Genomic DNA, 14,429 nt, shown 5'->3' with positions numbered 1-14,429 from the left:
CTCCAAAAAAAGACCAAACCAGCCAACCAACCCCCAAAAAAACAGAGGGCGTGGGGGGTGGGGGGATTCCGTGTCGCCGCCGCCACACTCCGCGGGATCCATTGTGAGGAAATTGCCATTCGCCGGCAGCGGCGGCACATCTGGGCGGGCACATCTGGGCATGCAACATCGGCTCCCGCCGCCTTCCTCCTCCGTCCTCCAACGGGCCGAGCGGATCCCTCCGGGCCGCCGGGGAGGCTCCTGCTCGCCAGCCCCGGGGTCCATCTCCCGGACTGACTTAAAATCTGGTAGCGCGGGGGGTGGGGTGGGGTGGAAATAAAGGCTGCTTTTTTTTTTCCCCTGGGATTTATTTCATGGGGATGTGTTCAAGACAAGAGAGGATTCAGAAGGATATTGACGTTGTGATCCAAAAGTGCAAGGCGGAGAAGGACTGCCTGTTTGCAGGTGAGTTTCCCTCCCGGGCGCCAGGTTGGCGGCGCGGAGGCTGCCGGCGCCGCCCGCCCCAGACCCCGCTGCCGGCGCGGCGCGGCTGCCCGTGCCCTTCGCCGCCGTTCCCGAGAGCGGCGGCCTGCCCTCAGCCCCTTCTTCATCCTCCTCCTCCTCCTCTCCTTCCGAGGGCATGTGAGGGCAGATGAGACCAGGAGCCGGCCGGGAAGTGGGGGTGGGGGGGAACCCGAGTCAGGGAGCGTGGCGGTGGGAACACGCCAAGGCGGGTGGGTGTGGGTGAGGGTGAGTGTGTGCGGGGGTGCGTGTGCGTGCCCCCCCGCCGCCTGACGCAGCCCGCAGCTGCTGGTGTGAGCGCCCAGCCGAGCGCAGCCCTGGTGTTTTTTTGCTCCGGCGGCCGCTACCAGGCTGTTTTCGGGGCGGCCGGGCTCCTGTCCCCCCTCGGTGCCTGCCCTTACCCCCGCCCGCCCGCCTGGCTTCAGGGCCGGCGGCATGGCCAGCGGCAAACGAGCCCCCTTTCCGTGCAGATACCTCCCCGCTCCCGCGCCCCGCGGGTTTCGCGGCTTCCTCGCCGGTGCCGGTGCCGGTGCCGGTGCGGTGGCGGCCGTGACGAGCCGTCGCAGGAGCCCGGCTCGCGGCTGCCTGTTGCCGTTTCTGACAATTGAAATCCCTGCCGTTGCCATAGCACCGGGCACTTGTTGCGAGCGGCTGGGGGGGAGATGCATTTCCTCTGATACACCCCGACACCCCGACACCCACCCCCGTGTCGGTCGCTGAATGCCGGTCCATAAAACCGCGGCTGTTTCGGCCAAAATAAAAGACAAGTTGTAATAACGCAGCTTTTGGTCTTTCAGATTTCAGGTACTCAGACGCCACCTTTACCTTCACCTATACTGGAGGCTCCAAAAGGTACTTTTTTTTACAGTAATGAATCTCTTCAGTTTCTGAGGTGCGGTGGTTCGATACCGTGGCAGGCTGTTTTGTTTTCTTCCTTTTGCAAGGAGGATCAGTAAATAATCTGCCTCACAGAAACGTAAACTGAGAAGTGGCGATGGAGGTGATCAGAAAGGTGATCCGTAGTTGTCAGCCTCATTCCTCTGAGCACTGCTCTGTGCAGCTTCATTGTTTCTCTTTATTTTAAATTTATGTAGGTCATAGAATTTCTGCTGTACGTTAACAGAAACACAGTAAAGGCATCAACATATGATATAGAGCTAATTCATGTTAAAAAACTGGGAAAAGTTAAGATTTTAATAGCAAGTAGGCCAGATTTCACATCAGCACCTTACTCTCTTACATGAGAGCCATATTTAGTCCCATGACAGATGCAAGACTGTCTGCAATTGACCAAATCAAATTCCTGAGATGTTAAGTGAAATGTCAGTATAGCTTATAAGGCTAAAAAATGTGTTTATGGAATTGGTAGCACAAACATTATTTCTGAGTGGTCTTAGCTTTTGGTTATAAACTGGGTTGCGCATGTACATGTTTTTAAATTGTATTTCAGCATTTGTTATGTTTGTTTGCAAAAGGAAATACATGTAAAGCTTGAACACATCCTTTTTGTTTCCCAGATTCTTAGATACCTTTTGCTAATGAGGTGTTAACACTGTAATGCTATGTCATTCTCTTACCTTTTAGCTGAATTTTATTAGACTTGGCGGGAAGTCTTGGTTTGGTTTTGTGTAGGCAGCACTCCCACAGGCATCAGTTCTCCCGTATGCGTGCCTCTGGGTCTGGCTTCAGGACCAGTCTCCCAGTTGGACCCAGCCTGCAAGATTGCTCAGAAAAATGCTTTCCCACTACACTACCCTGCTTCTTCCTACTAAACGAGAAGACAATTTCTGTCATTTTCAGTGGAGCAGAATAGTTCACCCAGTAGCTGAGAACTGAAGCCATTTTTAGGTTGTTTGTAGTATACTCTTTCATTAGGGATTTAGTATATGTTTTGTTTTGGTTGGGTTTTAAAATACAATTTTTAAAGGCTTGATAGGGTAAAAATTGTCTGACAGAAGTATTATTTATTATGTCCTTAAAGCGACTGAATTAGAAAGTTACTTTGCACTGTTTTCTAAACCAAATATTGCAGCAAGAAACCAGGAAGTGAAACCTGTCTATTGTTTCTATTTTCCAAGCTGAATGAAGTAAAAAGCCGGAGGGCACAACTGATTGGGAAACAAACTGGGTTATAAATGTTGAAACAAAACGTCATCACTTCTACAGCAAGAAACGGAAGAGGACCTTAGATCCTTCAGCTTTGAATTTTAACTGGGGTCAGCACTTGCTTAGGAAACTGTTGGCTGGCAGCTAGTTTTAGGACCTTGAAAATTCAAGCTGAATTGAGAAACAAATGTTATGTTTATAGAAATGTGGGTTGTTACTTGGAACATACTGAAATTTCACTTTCCTTTTCACGTTTTGAGGACACTTAACAAGCATCCTTTTAGATAAGGGTTTCATGTTCTCTGCTTGTTTGTATTGTGATTTCAAAAAACATTATACAGTATTCTTAGTGTACAGTGGTGTACTGAGTGGCGGTTTATGGTAACAAGGGCTCTTGTGAAGTACATAAAACGAAAACCTGAAGCCTTAACTATTAAGGGGCAAACTTAAGTTTCTCACAGCGGTGGTGCCTACTTAGAGAAGGTGCTGGCTGAGCAGCAGCTATTCTGCGCTGTATGCTGTATTCGGGTAAGTCTCCAGTACAGGGTCAACAGCAGTGACTTGCACATGGTAACAGCTTAGGAGGGTACAAGGCTGTCTGAGGATCTTTTTCTTGCATTTGGCCATCAGTTTTTCCTTACTGCCACTGCTGCAGCTGTGGACTTCCTGAGTGTTGACCCCATTTTTTGGCTTGCACTCAGGAATTTTCACTGAATGACAGAACCTCTGTTAGCTCAAGATCACAGGCTTGAGTATCGGCCAACAGGCCTTGTCCAGTTACTTCAGATACTCAGCCCGATTACTTTGTTTCTCAGATGGACAGGAATACAGGCTTTTGAGTAACGGGCAGAGCGGTGGATGTTCACTGGATGGATGTTCAAACCAAGAAACATATTTAATGAGTAAGAGTAGAGACTGCATGTAAGAAAGATTACAGTACTTAGCACTCATTACCTGTGCTTGCAGCTAAGCCATTTCTATGTGTTATTTCCTTTAGGTGTTCCTGTAGGTTGGCGAGTATTACAGCTTTCTTTTGCCCATAGTGGTTAGGTGGAAGAGCAGAAACCCTTCAAAGAAGGCAATTTGCTTTCTGTTTGAGAAGGAAGCTTTCTCTTACCCTTGAGTAAAAGCAGGTGACAATACTAGCAGGTTAAACATCACTGGGGGTTTTCCTCTGCATACTGGAGTTGCCTCTAGTGCCCATTAAGTCCATTTATCGGTGTTCTTAAAACTCAGAGCCAGATTCTTGGTAAATCAATGTAAGCCCATGGAAGTCAGTGTATCAGTGTTATTTCAGTTATGATGAGGACCTAAGGTTTATTTGTGTTTGTTCTTTAAATTGTTAATGTTTATCTGTGTGAAGATTTTTGTTCTTGGGACCAGTTTCTCTGACTCTTCCTGATTTTTCCCAGCTGCTTGTATTGATTGCAGAGCCTCTTCCTACATTAGTGCTATTCAAATATTGAGGTAGTACATAACCACGCTGCAAATCAATCCAGATAGATAGACCTGATCTGGAGCACATTTATCATTGCTTCAGTGGAGTTAACTTGTATTCCCACAGTAAAGTTGCAGTAGTTTAGTTAATAATTTTGGACTGTATTCCACTGTACCTTTTTTTTTTTTTAAATGCACTGTGTTCACACTTCCAAATTATTAGTTTTTTGACACCGCAGAGATGCTTCCTTGTTTGGGAAGGTTGTAATTAGTAATTTATTCATGAAAGCACTTCTCTGTGCATAATGTGGGCACTACATAGGACAGATGGTTCATCAGTTTCATAATTTTTAATTTCATTGTCAGAAGCCAATCAGTAGGGTAATAGTTTTCTTATGAAGTGAGGTGTTCATTCAGGTGCTGTGACTGTGCAAGATTTACTCTCCTTTAACTACATCTGGCAGAATATCAGAAATGGCTGGATTATTTATGCTTTTTTACCACAAGTTGTAAAAAGGATATTAAAATGTGAACATGTGAAGTTATCTTTTTTTTTAAAAAAGAACTTTTTGTTTCCTTTTTGCGTTTTCTGCCCTGTATGACACATTGCTCCTCCAGAACTATGCAGACTGAACAGAACTGCTGATTTGTCACCTTTCAAATAAAAATGTGTGATGCCCTGAAGTTGTTTTCACTTTAGATGTAATTTGGCATGGTTTACATAGAAGCAGTGCTTGGTTGTCCTGAAAAAAAGGTGTTTCCTTTTTTTAGTGTTTTTCTCATACACACCTTTTTTTTTTTTTCCCCTAAGGCTAAATAAGGACATCATATCAGTCTTAGCATACTTACTCATTCAAATATGTACTTAACTCTCATTGGCAGCGAGGGACAATGCCAATAAGGCTGCGCATGCAAACAGATTTAATACTGCAGCATACTGTGAAGAAACTACATAAGACCTGTAAGAACTGAACAAACAGATTAATTTTGTTAGCAAAATTTCCATCTCCTATTTTACAGTGGACTCTTGTGTTCTGCTTTGTATGCGTTAACACGGTGATAATAACAACGGCAGTTCCAAAGAAGCTAGGAAAGTTTAATTTTAGTCTGAATTAGTCGTTTACTTTTGCTTAAGATAATGACAGATTGTTAACTTGGGCTGTTTTGATTTTGAATATTTGGCTTTTTGTTTTCTGTTCAAGAGGTATACGTAGTGCTTAAGGTTGTAGTATCAGAAAGTATCAGAAATTCACATGTAAATCGATAAATTAATTCCCACCTCGCTGTAGCAGTGAAATACTTCACAGCTGCAGAGCTGTGCCACTGAAAGAGTAACTAAATTCTTTGTGGCTTTCTATAGCTAGAGATGAAAACCATTGGCTGAAGTCCTATCACATTATGTCCACCAGGTGTTTGAACCACTTTATGATAGATACAGATAACCTTTTTTCCCCCTTTAGTGGTATGCCCTCTTGCTACTTACGTGAATGTAATAAAAATGCCTACATAGGAGATTCCATTTGGTGAATAATTTTGAAAGTCTGATGTCACTCTGATAGTGCTGAAAGTCTTCAGTACAAAATAAACTGTGAAGAAAAATGGTTTGGAGCTAATTGATGTGTGTTTTTATCTTAAAATTTGTGTTCTATTTATATATACTGTAGCAGAAAAGGAGAGAGAGGACTTAAAAACATTTTTTAAGCCAAAACATAAAATTAGGTTAATCAGAAAACATCAAAATGTAACACTTTTCTGAACATTTTCATTTTGTTCTTTCCAAAATGACCTAGTTTAAGAGCAGCCTTTTTTGGATAGGTTGGCTTTAACCTAGCTCCTTTGTTGGGTTCACTGCGTAGCAGTGTATTTGCTGGCAATGCAAGGTTTGGGAAGAGAAGGCTGGACTGTTGTTTTAGAATCAGTGGTCGTTTATATAAATGAAGGTGTCCATGAAAGTGTGACTTAAGAAGATAAGATAATTTTCATGCAATCCATTGCTCTGAATGGTTTTAGTTTAACTGGAATCAGGTTTGTACAGGGCTTGGGAAGGGCTGGCACAAGTACAGTCCATCTTCTGTTGCTGATGGCTGTGCTGAACTTTGTGTTTAGGTTATTAAACAGGTAATTACATTCCTAAAATCTACCTCTACAGCCAGAGAGGGGTGAAAACTAGATAAAGCTTGTACATAGTCATCTGTTTACTGCTATTTCAGAATGCCTGGAAGATTGTACATTGTCTTTTAATTTTAACTTTACTATCAAATATGGCTTAACATTTTTTGCTGGAACTGCACCATTTCCTGGGAGAGAAATCTGTGATACGAGACAGGAATCTCATTTAGACATAACATGGCAAGCATTGTGATCTTCATTTCTTCATTAAAAATTCTGTACATGAAGTAATGTTGAATACAGCCTTGGGTGCTTTTAAAAATAATTTTGTGTTAGCTATTAGTTAAGTTTCAGTTTTAAAATCTCTTTAAAGCAAGCATTTTCCTTTTTAAGAATTCCTGCTAACATACCTATTCTGACTTTACACTACCTTCTAATATTTGCACAGCATAGTACATACATGAAACCTGCCCATACATTCCTATAGACATTTTTTTGGTAGATAGTACAAGAAATTCAGTAGGTGTGATTTAACAAGTGATTAATCCTTCTACAGTAGAACTGTAATTAATTCTACTACAGTAGAACACTGTAGTAGAAAATTCATTAAGTGCAGTGTTGAGGGTTTGTGAAAAGCAAAATCAACACCATTCTACTCACAATGTTACTGAACTCTTGCTTTTTTTGATGGTCCTGTGTCAGACCGATCCGTCTTGCCTTGCTCTTAGAAAATCGGCGCTCTCTGAAACTAACACAGTCCCCATCATTGCATCTTGTGAAAATCACATACTTCAGGCAGAGTATGGTCTTGTGGAGATCTCTTACTGGTCTGATGAAGTGAGTGGCTGTCCTCTTTGAACTACATACTGTGTACTGAGAACAATACATTCGAACTGTGAATGCCTACTTTTCAGTGAGAAAAAATTATTCGTAGACACTTAAATGAATGGCCTAGTTTTCAGAAGTACTGAACTCCCACACCCTGTAGTGGTCTCAGTATTACTGTGCATTGCTTAGCACTTTTAAAAAGCATCACAATCTTTTTGCAGGTGTTTCTGTCTTATAAATGTATGCACTGTTGTTTGAGTGGTTCACTAGGACAGCGTTGGGAAGAGTGCTTGAAAGTCTTTACAGAAAACGTTTTCAGTAACTTCTTCCTCTGCTTTCATCTTGTACTTTAACATATTAAGTACCAAAAATAGCCCTGTAGGATGTCATTGTTGAAGTGTTAATATAATAAGACAAATAAATTTGAAAGCAGAGTTGACTCTGACAAAATTAATTTAGTTCACTTTTCTCTGTACTGGGACTAATGCCATTTCTGGCTTTTCCTGTTAGTCTCTAATAATTTCCTGTATTTTTCATTGCTTATAAAGAGCTGAAGATACCTGTTGGCATATTTTTTCCATGGATTACTTACTGCACAGAATATGAGTTCTCATTTGAGTCAGAGTCTAATCACTCAGAGTCAAAATACCTACTTTAATAAGCTTCAGCACCTAGAGGGAAAGTAAATTTTAAACTGCTGGAAGACTTCACTTTAGTTACAATTAAAACTAAGAAAGGGATGGCATGTGAGTAAATCTAGGAAAACTCTAAATGTATAATTCTGCCTTGGCAGTAAAGAAATCCTGCTTAAAAGGACAGCTCATGAGAATTAGAGTCTTCCTTCCTACAGGAGGGTGAAGATTTTTGCAAATGTTTCATTGAACTGGCCTCATCTGAGGAAAAGGAGCTCCTTTCAACAGGGTAAAATTGACTCGTTAAGATAAGCCTACTATTCTGTGCAGCAATAGCTAGAAAATCTCATTGAAGGAAGAGGGACTAAACAAGGCACAGAAATAACATCTCCTTCCCCTGACAGCGTTCTGCATGCTCACATGAGGTTGCATCCCACCTATTTCTATGGGAGGAGGAGCGGGAAAGAGCCTTACCTAAGGACTGGAAACAGCTGTTGCTTTTCTGAGTCAGACTTCTGGGAGGACTCATTATCTCCAGTGATGTTTATGTCAGGTGTTGTGTTCTACAGCAAGGGCTGAGCACCATCATATGTGCCGTTGGCGTGGTGTAATCCAGTGAGAGTAAGTCATGGTCTTGTACATGCTCATGTAAGGTAACAGGCAGAAAACAGGCTTGGGTGAAGGTTGGAAGGTATTTTTCCATAGCTTGCTTGAAGGCAGAGGAGCTGTGTAAGCCCTGTAGAAGGCTTTGGCTTCTCCTGGCTGTTGTAGACAACGGTGGTGTGTCCTGACAGTTAGGATTGAGCTGAATCACTCCTTCTGGGGGACACTTCTGTAGTGCTCAGCAGGAGCCTGTCTGGTGCATAGAATTGGGGGCAGAGAGGAGGCTCAAAGAAACTAGCAAACCTCCAAATGTCTCCTTCTAGCCTTCAGGCATTTATCAGAAATAAAGGGGCAACAGCATGTCTCCTGTGTAATGAAATGTGCTGTTTGCCAAAAGAGAGTGCCATTTGTGGAAAGCAGTATGTAATGAAGAGTAAGTTCCCTTCAAACTGTGTAGCATTCTGCATTTCATCTTGTACAGGTTGCCATCTTGAAATGTTGTTGCTTTAAATGAATGCGCCATTTTATGTTTATAGGTAAGAATTTTTCATATGTTAAGAGCCAAGCTGGAAGGCAGGATTAGTTTGCAAAGTTCAGCTGTCATGTTTCTACCCAATAAGGTGTTTGTGACAGACAGCATTTGCTCTTAAGTAGAAAAAAATAGGCTATGGCTTAGACATGGTATTCCAGGTCATTAGCTTTTCTGCAAACAGTAGAATATTTTATTTTAGGGTTTTTTTTTTTCATTTTCTTCAGCTGAGTCCCAAAATTCAGAGTTTTTTGTAGGTATAACTGTTTGTTGAAATAAAAATAGTGATTTCTTCACAAGAACTATTCTGTGAAAACACCTGAAAGGATAATGTTGACTTTGTCCAGTTCAAAACTGTGTGAAATCAGATCATTTCAGTATATATTTGTGCAAAAATGGAAACGTTAAAAAAAAAAAAAAAGAGTTTTACAGTCAGACTGAAAAATTTAACTTTCAAATATTAAAAAATTCTGGAAAACATATTTGGTTAATGCCTTAGTGCAGCGATTATAAGCACTATCAGTGGCTTTCCCTTATAGGCAGGGAATTGCATAGTCTGCTGGTTTAGGATGGTTCTATGAATGTTACATGAAACCTTTCATACATGTTTGTAGCTTTAATGGATTTGCAGCTGAAAACCAAGCTTATTAATTATTTTCTTTTAGGAAGGTATAGTGCTGTAGAATTATTTTGCTGCAAAGACTTTTAACCATCCTATAGAAAAAGGCTTGTTAGGCTTGGCATAGAATTTCAGTTGGAGGATTTTGTAGGCCTATGTTGAAGAAGGAGTCATGTTTTAGTGGATGACAAGAACAGTGAAATCGAAACTGGCTGTTTAGGTGGCAACAGGAGGAACATACCCTCTGCCACAATCTCCTTGGGCATACACTGGTTCTGTTCAGTCAAACCAACAGAAATTGTAAATTAGTTTAGTATTGGTCTCTAGAGTATGAAGTGAGGAGTCGCAATCATCAGCTGACCAAAGATGTAAGCTGTCTTGCCTTCAGCAGACCTATGTGCACATACTTTTTCTTTTTTTTAGTATCTGTAGAATACAAGAGCAGCACTGCCTTTGGCATAAGTCCTGCTTTCTACATGTTCCCTGTGCCAGGTTTAGCTATTTATGGAATTTTTACAGCAAACTTAAGTGTTGGTTAAAGCTGTTCGATACTCATTACTGAAGTAAAATTGAATGGGATTAGCAGCTACCAGTTTAGTTCTTCATCTTAAAGTATTTTGTGGGTAATCTAAGGACATTTAAAAATTCCATGTTTTACCTGTTACATTTTACTTATTTGGTTTGGTGTTCATATTTAAAATGACAAATTTTGAGAAATTCTAGTATTTATTTGGTTTTAGCTATATATAGTGAATTAAAAGAAATAAATTCTCCCCATGAACTACACGGTAGGGAGCAGATGAGTGCAGGGAGACTCCAGGCTCTTTCTGTACCTGAATTTATATTTTACTTGTAAGCTTTTACTTGTTTTAGATTGTCCCTCTTTTGATGAGTAATTCCTTACTATACTGTTTCTGTGTATAAACATTAATAAGTAGCTATTAAAAAATACTACTTCATAAAAATGTATGCCTTTATTTAAGGCATGAAGAAACACATTCATCCTGCAGTTCAGCTAAAAACTGACCTTTGCCAAGGACAACAAACACAGAGATACGGAGTGTAAATAGCCTTTACATTTAGCAGTGTCTGGCTTCAAGGCAGGCATGGGTGTGTGGAAGACACCGACCTCCCACTGTGCTAATAAGGAGTAGGCATTTTCTGTCCATGAGCAGAACAGCAGTTGGAGTTACATGAGTCAGGATAAAAGTTATAAAAGCTGTTGGTTTTGCTCATAGAGGACACAAACTTAGACATGCACCTGTCTGTGTGGCCAGATGGGTTCCACCAGAGGGTACCAAGGGAGCTGGCAGAGGAGCTCACCAAGCCGCTCTCCATCGTTTATCAACAGTGCTGGCAAACTGGAGAGATCCCGGAAGACTGGATGTTAGCCAGTGTGGTTCATCTACAAGAAAGGCAGGAAGGAGGATCTGGGGAACTACAGGCCTGTCAGCCTGACCTCGGCGCTGGGGAAGGTCATGGAGCAGATCATCCTGAGTGCCATCACGTGGCATGTGCAGGACAGCCAGGGGATCAGGCCCAGCCAGCACGGGTTTGTGAAAGGCAGGTCCTGCCAAACCAGCCTCATCTCCTTCTATGACAGGATAACACCTGCCTAGTGGATGAGGGAAAGGCTGTGGATGTTGTCTACCTGGACTTTAGTGAAGCCTCTGACGCCATCTCCCACAGCATTCTCCTGGAGACACTGGCTGCTCGTGGCCTGGACAGGTGCACTCTGCGCCGGGTATAAAGCTGGCTGGCTGGCCGAGCCCCGAGCGTGGTGGGGGATGGAGTTACATCCAGCTGGCGAGGGGTCACCAGTGGTGTTCCGCAGGGCTCCGTGCTGGGGCCGGTTCTGTTTAATAGCTTTATCGACAGCCTGTACGAGGGGATGGAGTGCCCCCTCAGTGAGTTCACAGGTGACCCCCAGCTGGGGGGAGCGTTGATCTGCTGTAGGGCAGGAGGCTCTGCAGGGGGGTCTGGGCAGGCTGGAGCGATGGGCCCAGGCCAGTTGTGTGAGGTTCAACCAGGCTCAGTGCTGGGGGAAGGGCAGCTGGAAAGCTGTTGAGCAGAAAAGGACCTGAGGGTGCTGGTCGGCAGCTGGCTGAACACGAGCCAGCAGTGTGTGCCCAGGCGGCCAAGGTGGCCAACAGCATCCTGGCTTGTATGGGAAACAGCGTGGCCAGCAGGACCAGGGCAGTGATCATCCCCCTGCACTGGGCACTGGTGGTGCCGCCCCTCGACTCCTGTGTTCAGCCTCGGGCCCTCACTGCAAGAGGGACACTGAGGTGGTGGGGCGTGTCCAGAGAAGGGCAATGAAGCTGGTGAAGGGTCCAGAGCACAGGTCTTCTGAGGAGCAGCTGAAGGAACTGGGGGTGTTTACTCTGGAGGGGAGACTCAGAGCAGGATCTTACTGCTCTCTACAGCTACCTAAGAGGAGATTGTGGCAAGGTGGGTGTCAGTCTCTTCTCCCAAGAAACAAATGTTAGGACAAGAGGAAATGGCCTCAAGTTGTATCATGGAAGGTTTGTATCGGGTATTAGGGAAAGATTCTTCTCCAAAAGAGTTGTCAGGTATTGGCATGTGCTGCCCATGGAGATGGAATCACCAGCCCTGGAGGTATTTAAAAGACTTATAGATGCGGTGCTTAGCAACATGGTTTAGTGGTATTGGCAGTCCTGGGTTAATGGTTGGACTTGAGATCATCTGCAAGGTCTTTTCCAACCTAAATGACTATGATTCTATGAAACCAACCATCATTTAGGGTCAGCAAAAGCTTTACCCTTGCTACAGAGTCCTTTCTTACTTCCCCTATTAGTAAGGCATAACCAGACAACAGCACAGTGGGTCAAGTGTTTGAAAGTGTTACTGAAAATCATAACCAAGAAAACTCGCCAAACAAAGTGATAGTTTAGAAAGCTGACATTGGTTTATCGCAGTGCTAGGTGCAGGGGAGATTTTTCCTCCTAAAATGCACACCAAGCTGCTTGAGGGTACACATTATATATACAGTAAAGTGTTGCATATTCATAGTACATTGCATATTCATTGTCATTCACAGACACAATTGGTTACAAGTTTCTTGCTTCTAATGCAGATTAGCATGCACCCTCAGATAGTACTGCTATTTCCAGGGCGCTATTTGAGTCAGAGGTCGTGATCTCCCACTGCCACAGTTACCTTTGTCCTACTTTCAACTAATTTTCTGTTGATGTATGTGGGCTGCAACCCCCTACCAGCTTGACTTCTCATGTGGCCAGAACTTTCTCCCTTGAAGGCTTCTTTCTTAGATAATTACGTTCTTTTTGTCATCTGTTCTTTGTCTTCCATCCTTCCCAAGGCTGAATCCATTTATTAGAAGCCCCTTGTCAATTTTGTCAACTCTGGAGGGTCAGCTTGACCTGAACTTTGTGCACATGTATTTTTAAAGACTAAATTAAGAATTTAGCACTAAATCAGAATTCAGTAATTTGGTAAACACTAAATCAGTGTTCAGTAACTTGAGAGTTTAGACAGCAAAAGGCCACTGTGAAAGGTGGCATGTCTTGTCTGGCGTGGCAAGTTCTAAAGCATGCTTACAGCATATTTCAGCGTACGTAATGTTTGCAGAACTTTTGACGTAAGTGCTGAGCAAATCATTATGAATTTCTGGTATTAATGTGCATTTCTCATTACTCTGGCTGCTTACAGTGTATTCCCATCTGTATTTTGTCCCAAGTTAATTCTCTCTTGTACTTTATGTGCTGTAATATTGTTACCATATTCTCAGCTAATTTAAACTGACAAAGTGCCATGGAATTCAGTAAATTTGTGCCAATGTGTAGCACTGAGGACCTGTCTATAACTATATTCGTCTTGTTAAGGAAGTTTGGAGTAAAGCTAAGCATAAATGCAGTATGTTATCTTCATTGATTTATAATGGAATAGTTTAATATATGCATGATTAGTTACATACCAAAGTGAAATTACACGTTATTTGTTTAGGTGACAGGTAAGGACAAGTTTCATGGAAACTGATAAAGTGAGATATAAATTACATTATTTGGGAATGGCTCATATTGAGGGCCGGGGGATGACACAAAAATGGGGCAGAGATGCCCAAAGTGATAGAGGAAAAGTTTTCCTGCATAGCAAACAGGTGTTCTCAGCAGTGGGGCACTCGAGTCGCAGGTTTGCATGTGGTGCAACCCCCTGAACAAAGGCACTAGCCAAGACACAAGAGTGGTCTCTTTTCAGTGCTAAGGTGAGCTTGACAAAAGACTTGCCTGTCTGCAGCATAGATGTGCCCACAGGATCCCTCTGACACAAGGGGGATCTTGTACCACAGAAAATACCACTTTTGCACTCCCCCTTAAGAGATAATGGTGACTTCAGTCTGCAGACGTTAATGAAGGTTTCACACCAACCCTGGCTGTGCTGTTTCTGTTTCGGCTGTGTCACTGGAGAGCATAGGCTCCTTACAATTGTCTTTCCATTCCTTCCCAACTTGTCATTTTCCACCCTTCTTTATTCTGGCCTTTTGCTTTCCAGAGGTGCTCTGCATACTGATTTATTCTGACAAAAACTGGCGTCTGTTGCATTCACATTGTTGAAGCAGACAGATGTGGAATAGTTTGTATTAAACAACTGTACTGTGCAGGTTAACACCATAGAGCAGCTATAGATCACGTGTTTCCCAGTTCTCTTCAGATTATGTGTATATCCTGAAGTGCTTGTTGTGAATCTTGGGAAGTTTCACCAGAATAACAATAGGTGCTCAGACTGCTAATCAGAGTGATCACCTGTTAATTGCTGTTTGTTATTCTCTTTTTGGTGCCTAATATGTGGGTGGCTAGAAAAAAAATCACTGCTGAAATAATTGCAACTGCAGCTTATTTAGATTTGTAAACCTGATTTAGGTTTGTCATGGTTTAACACCAGCTGGTAATGAAGTACCAAGCCAAAACACAACACTGCACTAGCTACCAAGAAGAAAATTAACTCTATCCCAGCCAAAACTAGGACAAGATTCAAGAAACTTTTTTAGCTGGGATGTTTTTGAGATTTCCGTTGTATCTAAGTAAAG

General features: G+C 42.7%; 1 protein-coding gene across 2 annotated transcripts in view; it reads left to right on the top strand.

Moving 5' to 3' along the window:
- Positions 1–315: 315 nt before the first annotated feature.
- The window catches only part of PARP8 (poly(ADP-ribose) polymerase family member 8), a 120,115-nt gene continuing 106,001 nt past the window's right edge, over positions 316–14,429 (top strand). For both annotated transcript variants that reach the window (XM_056325102.1, XM_056325101.1), the window contains exons 1-2: positions 316–444; positions 1,299–1,353. In XM_056325102.1, the coding sequence (XP_056181077.1) occupies positions 354–444; positions 1,299–1,353 (146 nt within the window). In that variant the 5' untranslated portion in view covers positions 316–353. The remainder of the gene's footprint in view (positions 445–1,298; positions 1,354–14,429) is intronic.

Source organism: Falco biarmicus, chromosome Z (assembly GCF_023638135.1).
Source record: "Falco biarmicus isolate bFalBia1 chromosome Z, bFalBia1.pri, whole genome shotgun sequence".
Taxonomy (NCBI): domain Eukaryota; kingdom Metazoa; phylum Chordata; class Aves; order Falconiformes; family Falconidae; genus Falco; species Falco biarmicus.
This window is presented reverse-complemented; position numbering and strand designations above follow the sequence as displayed.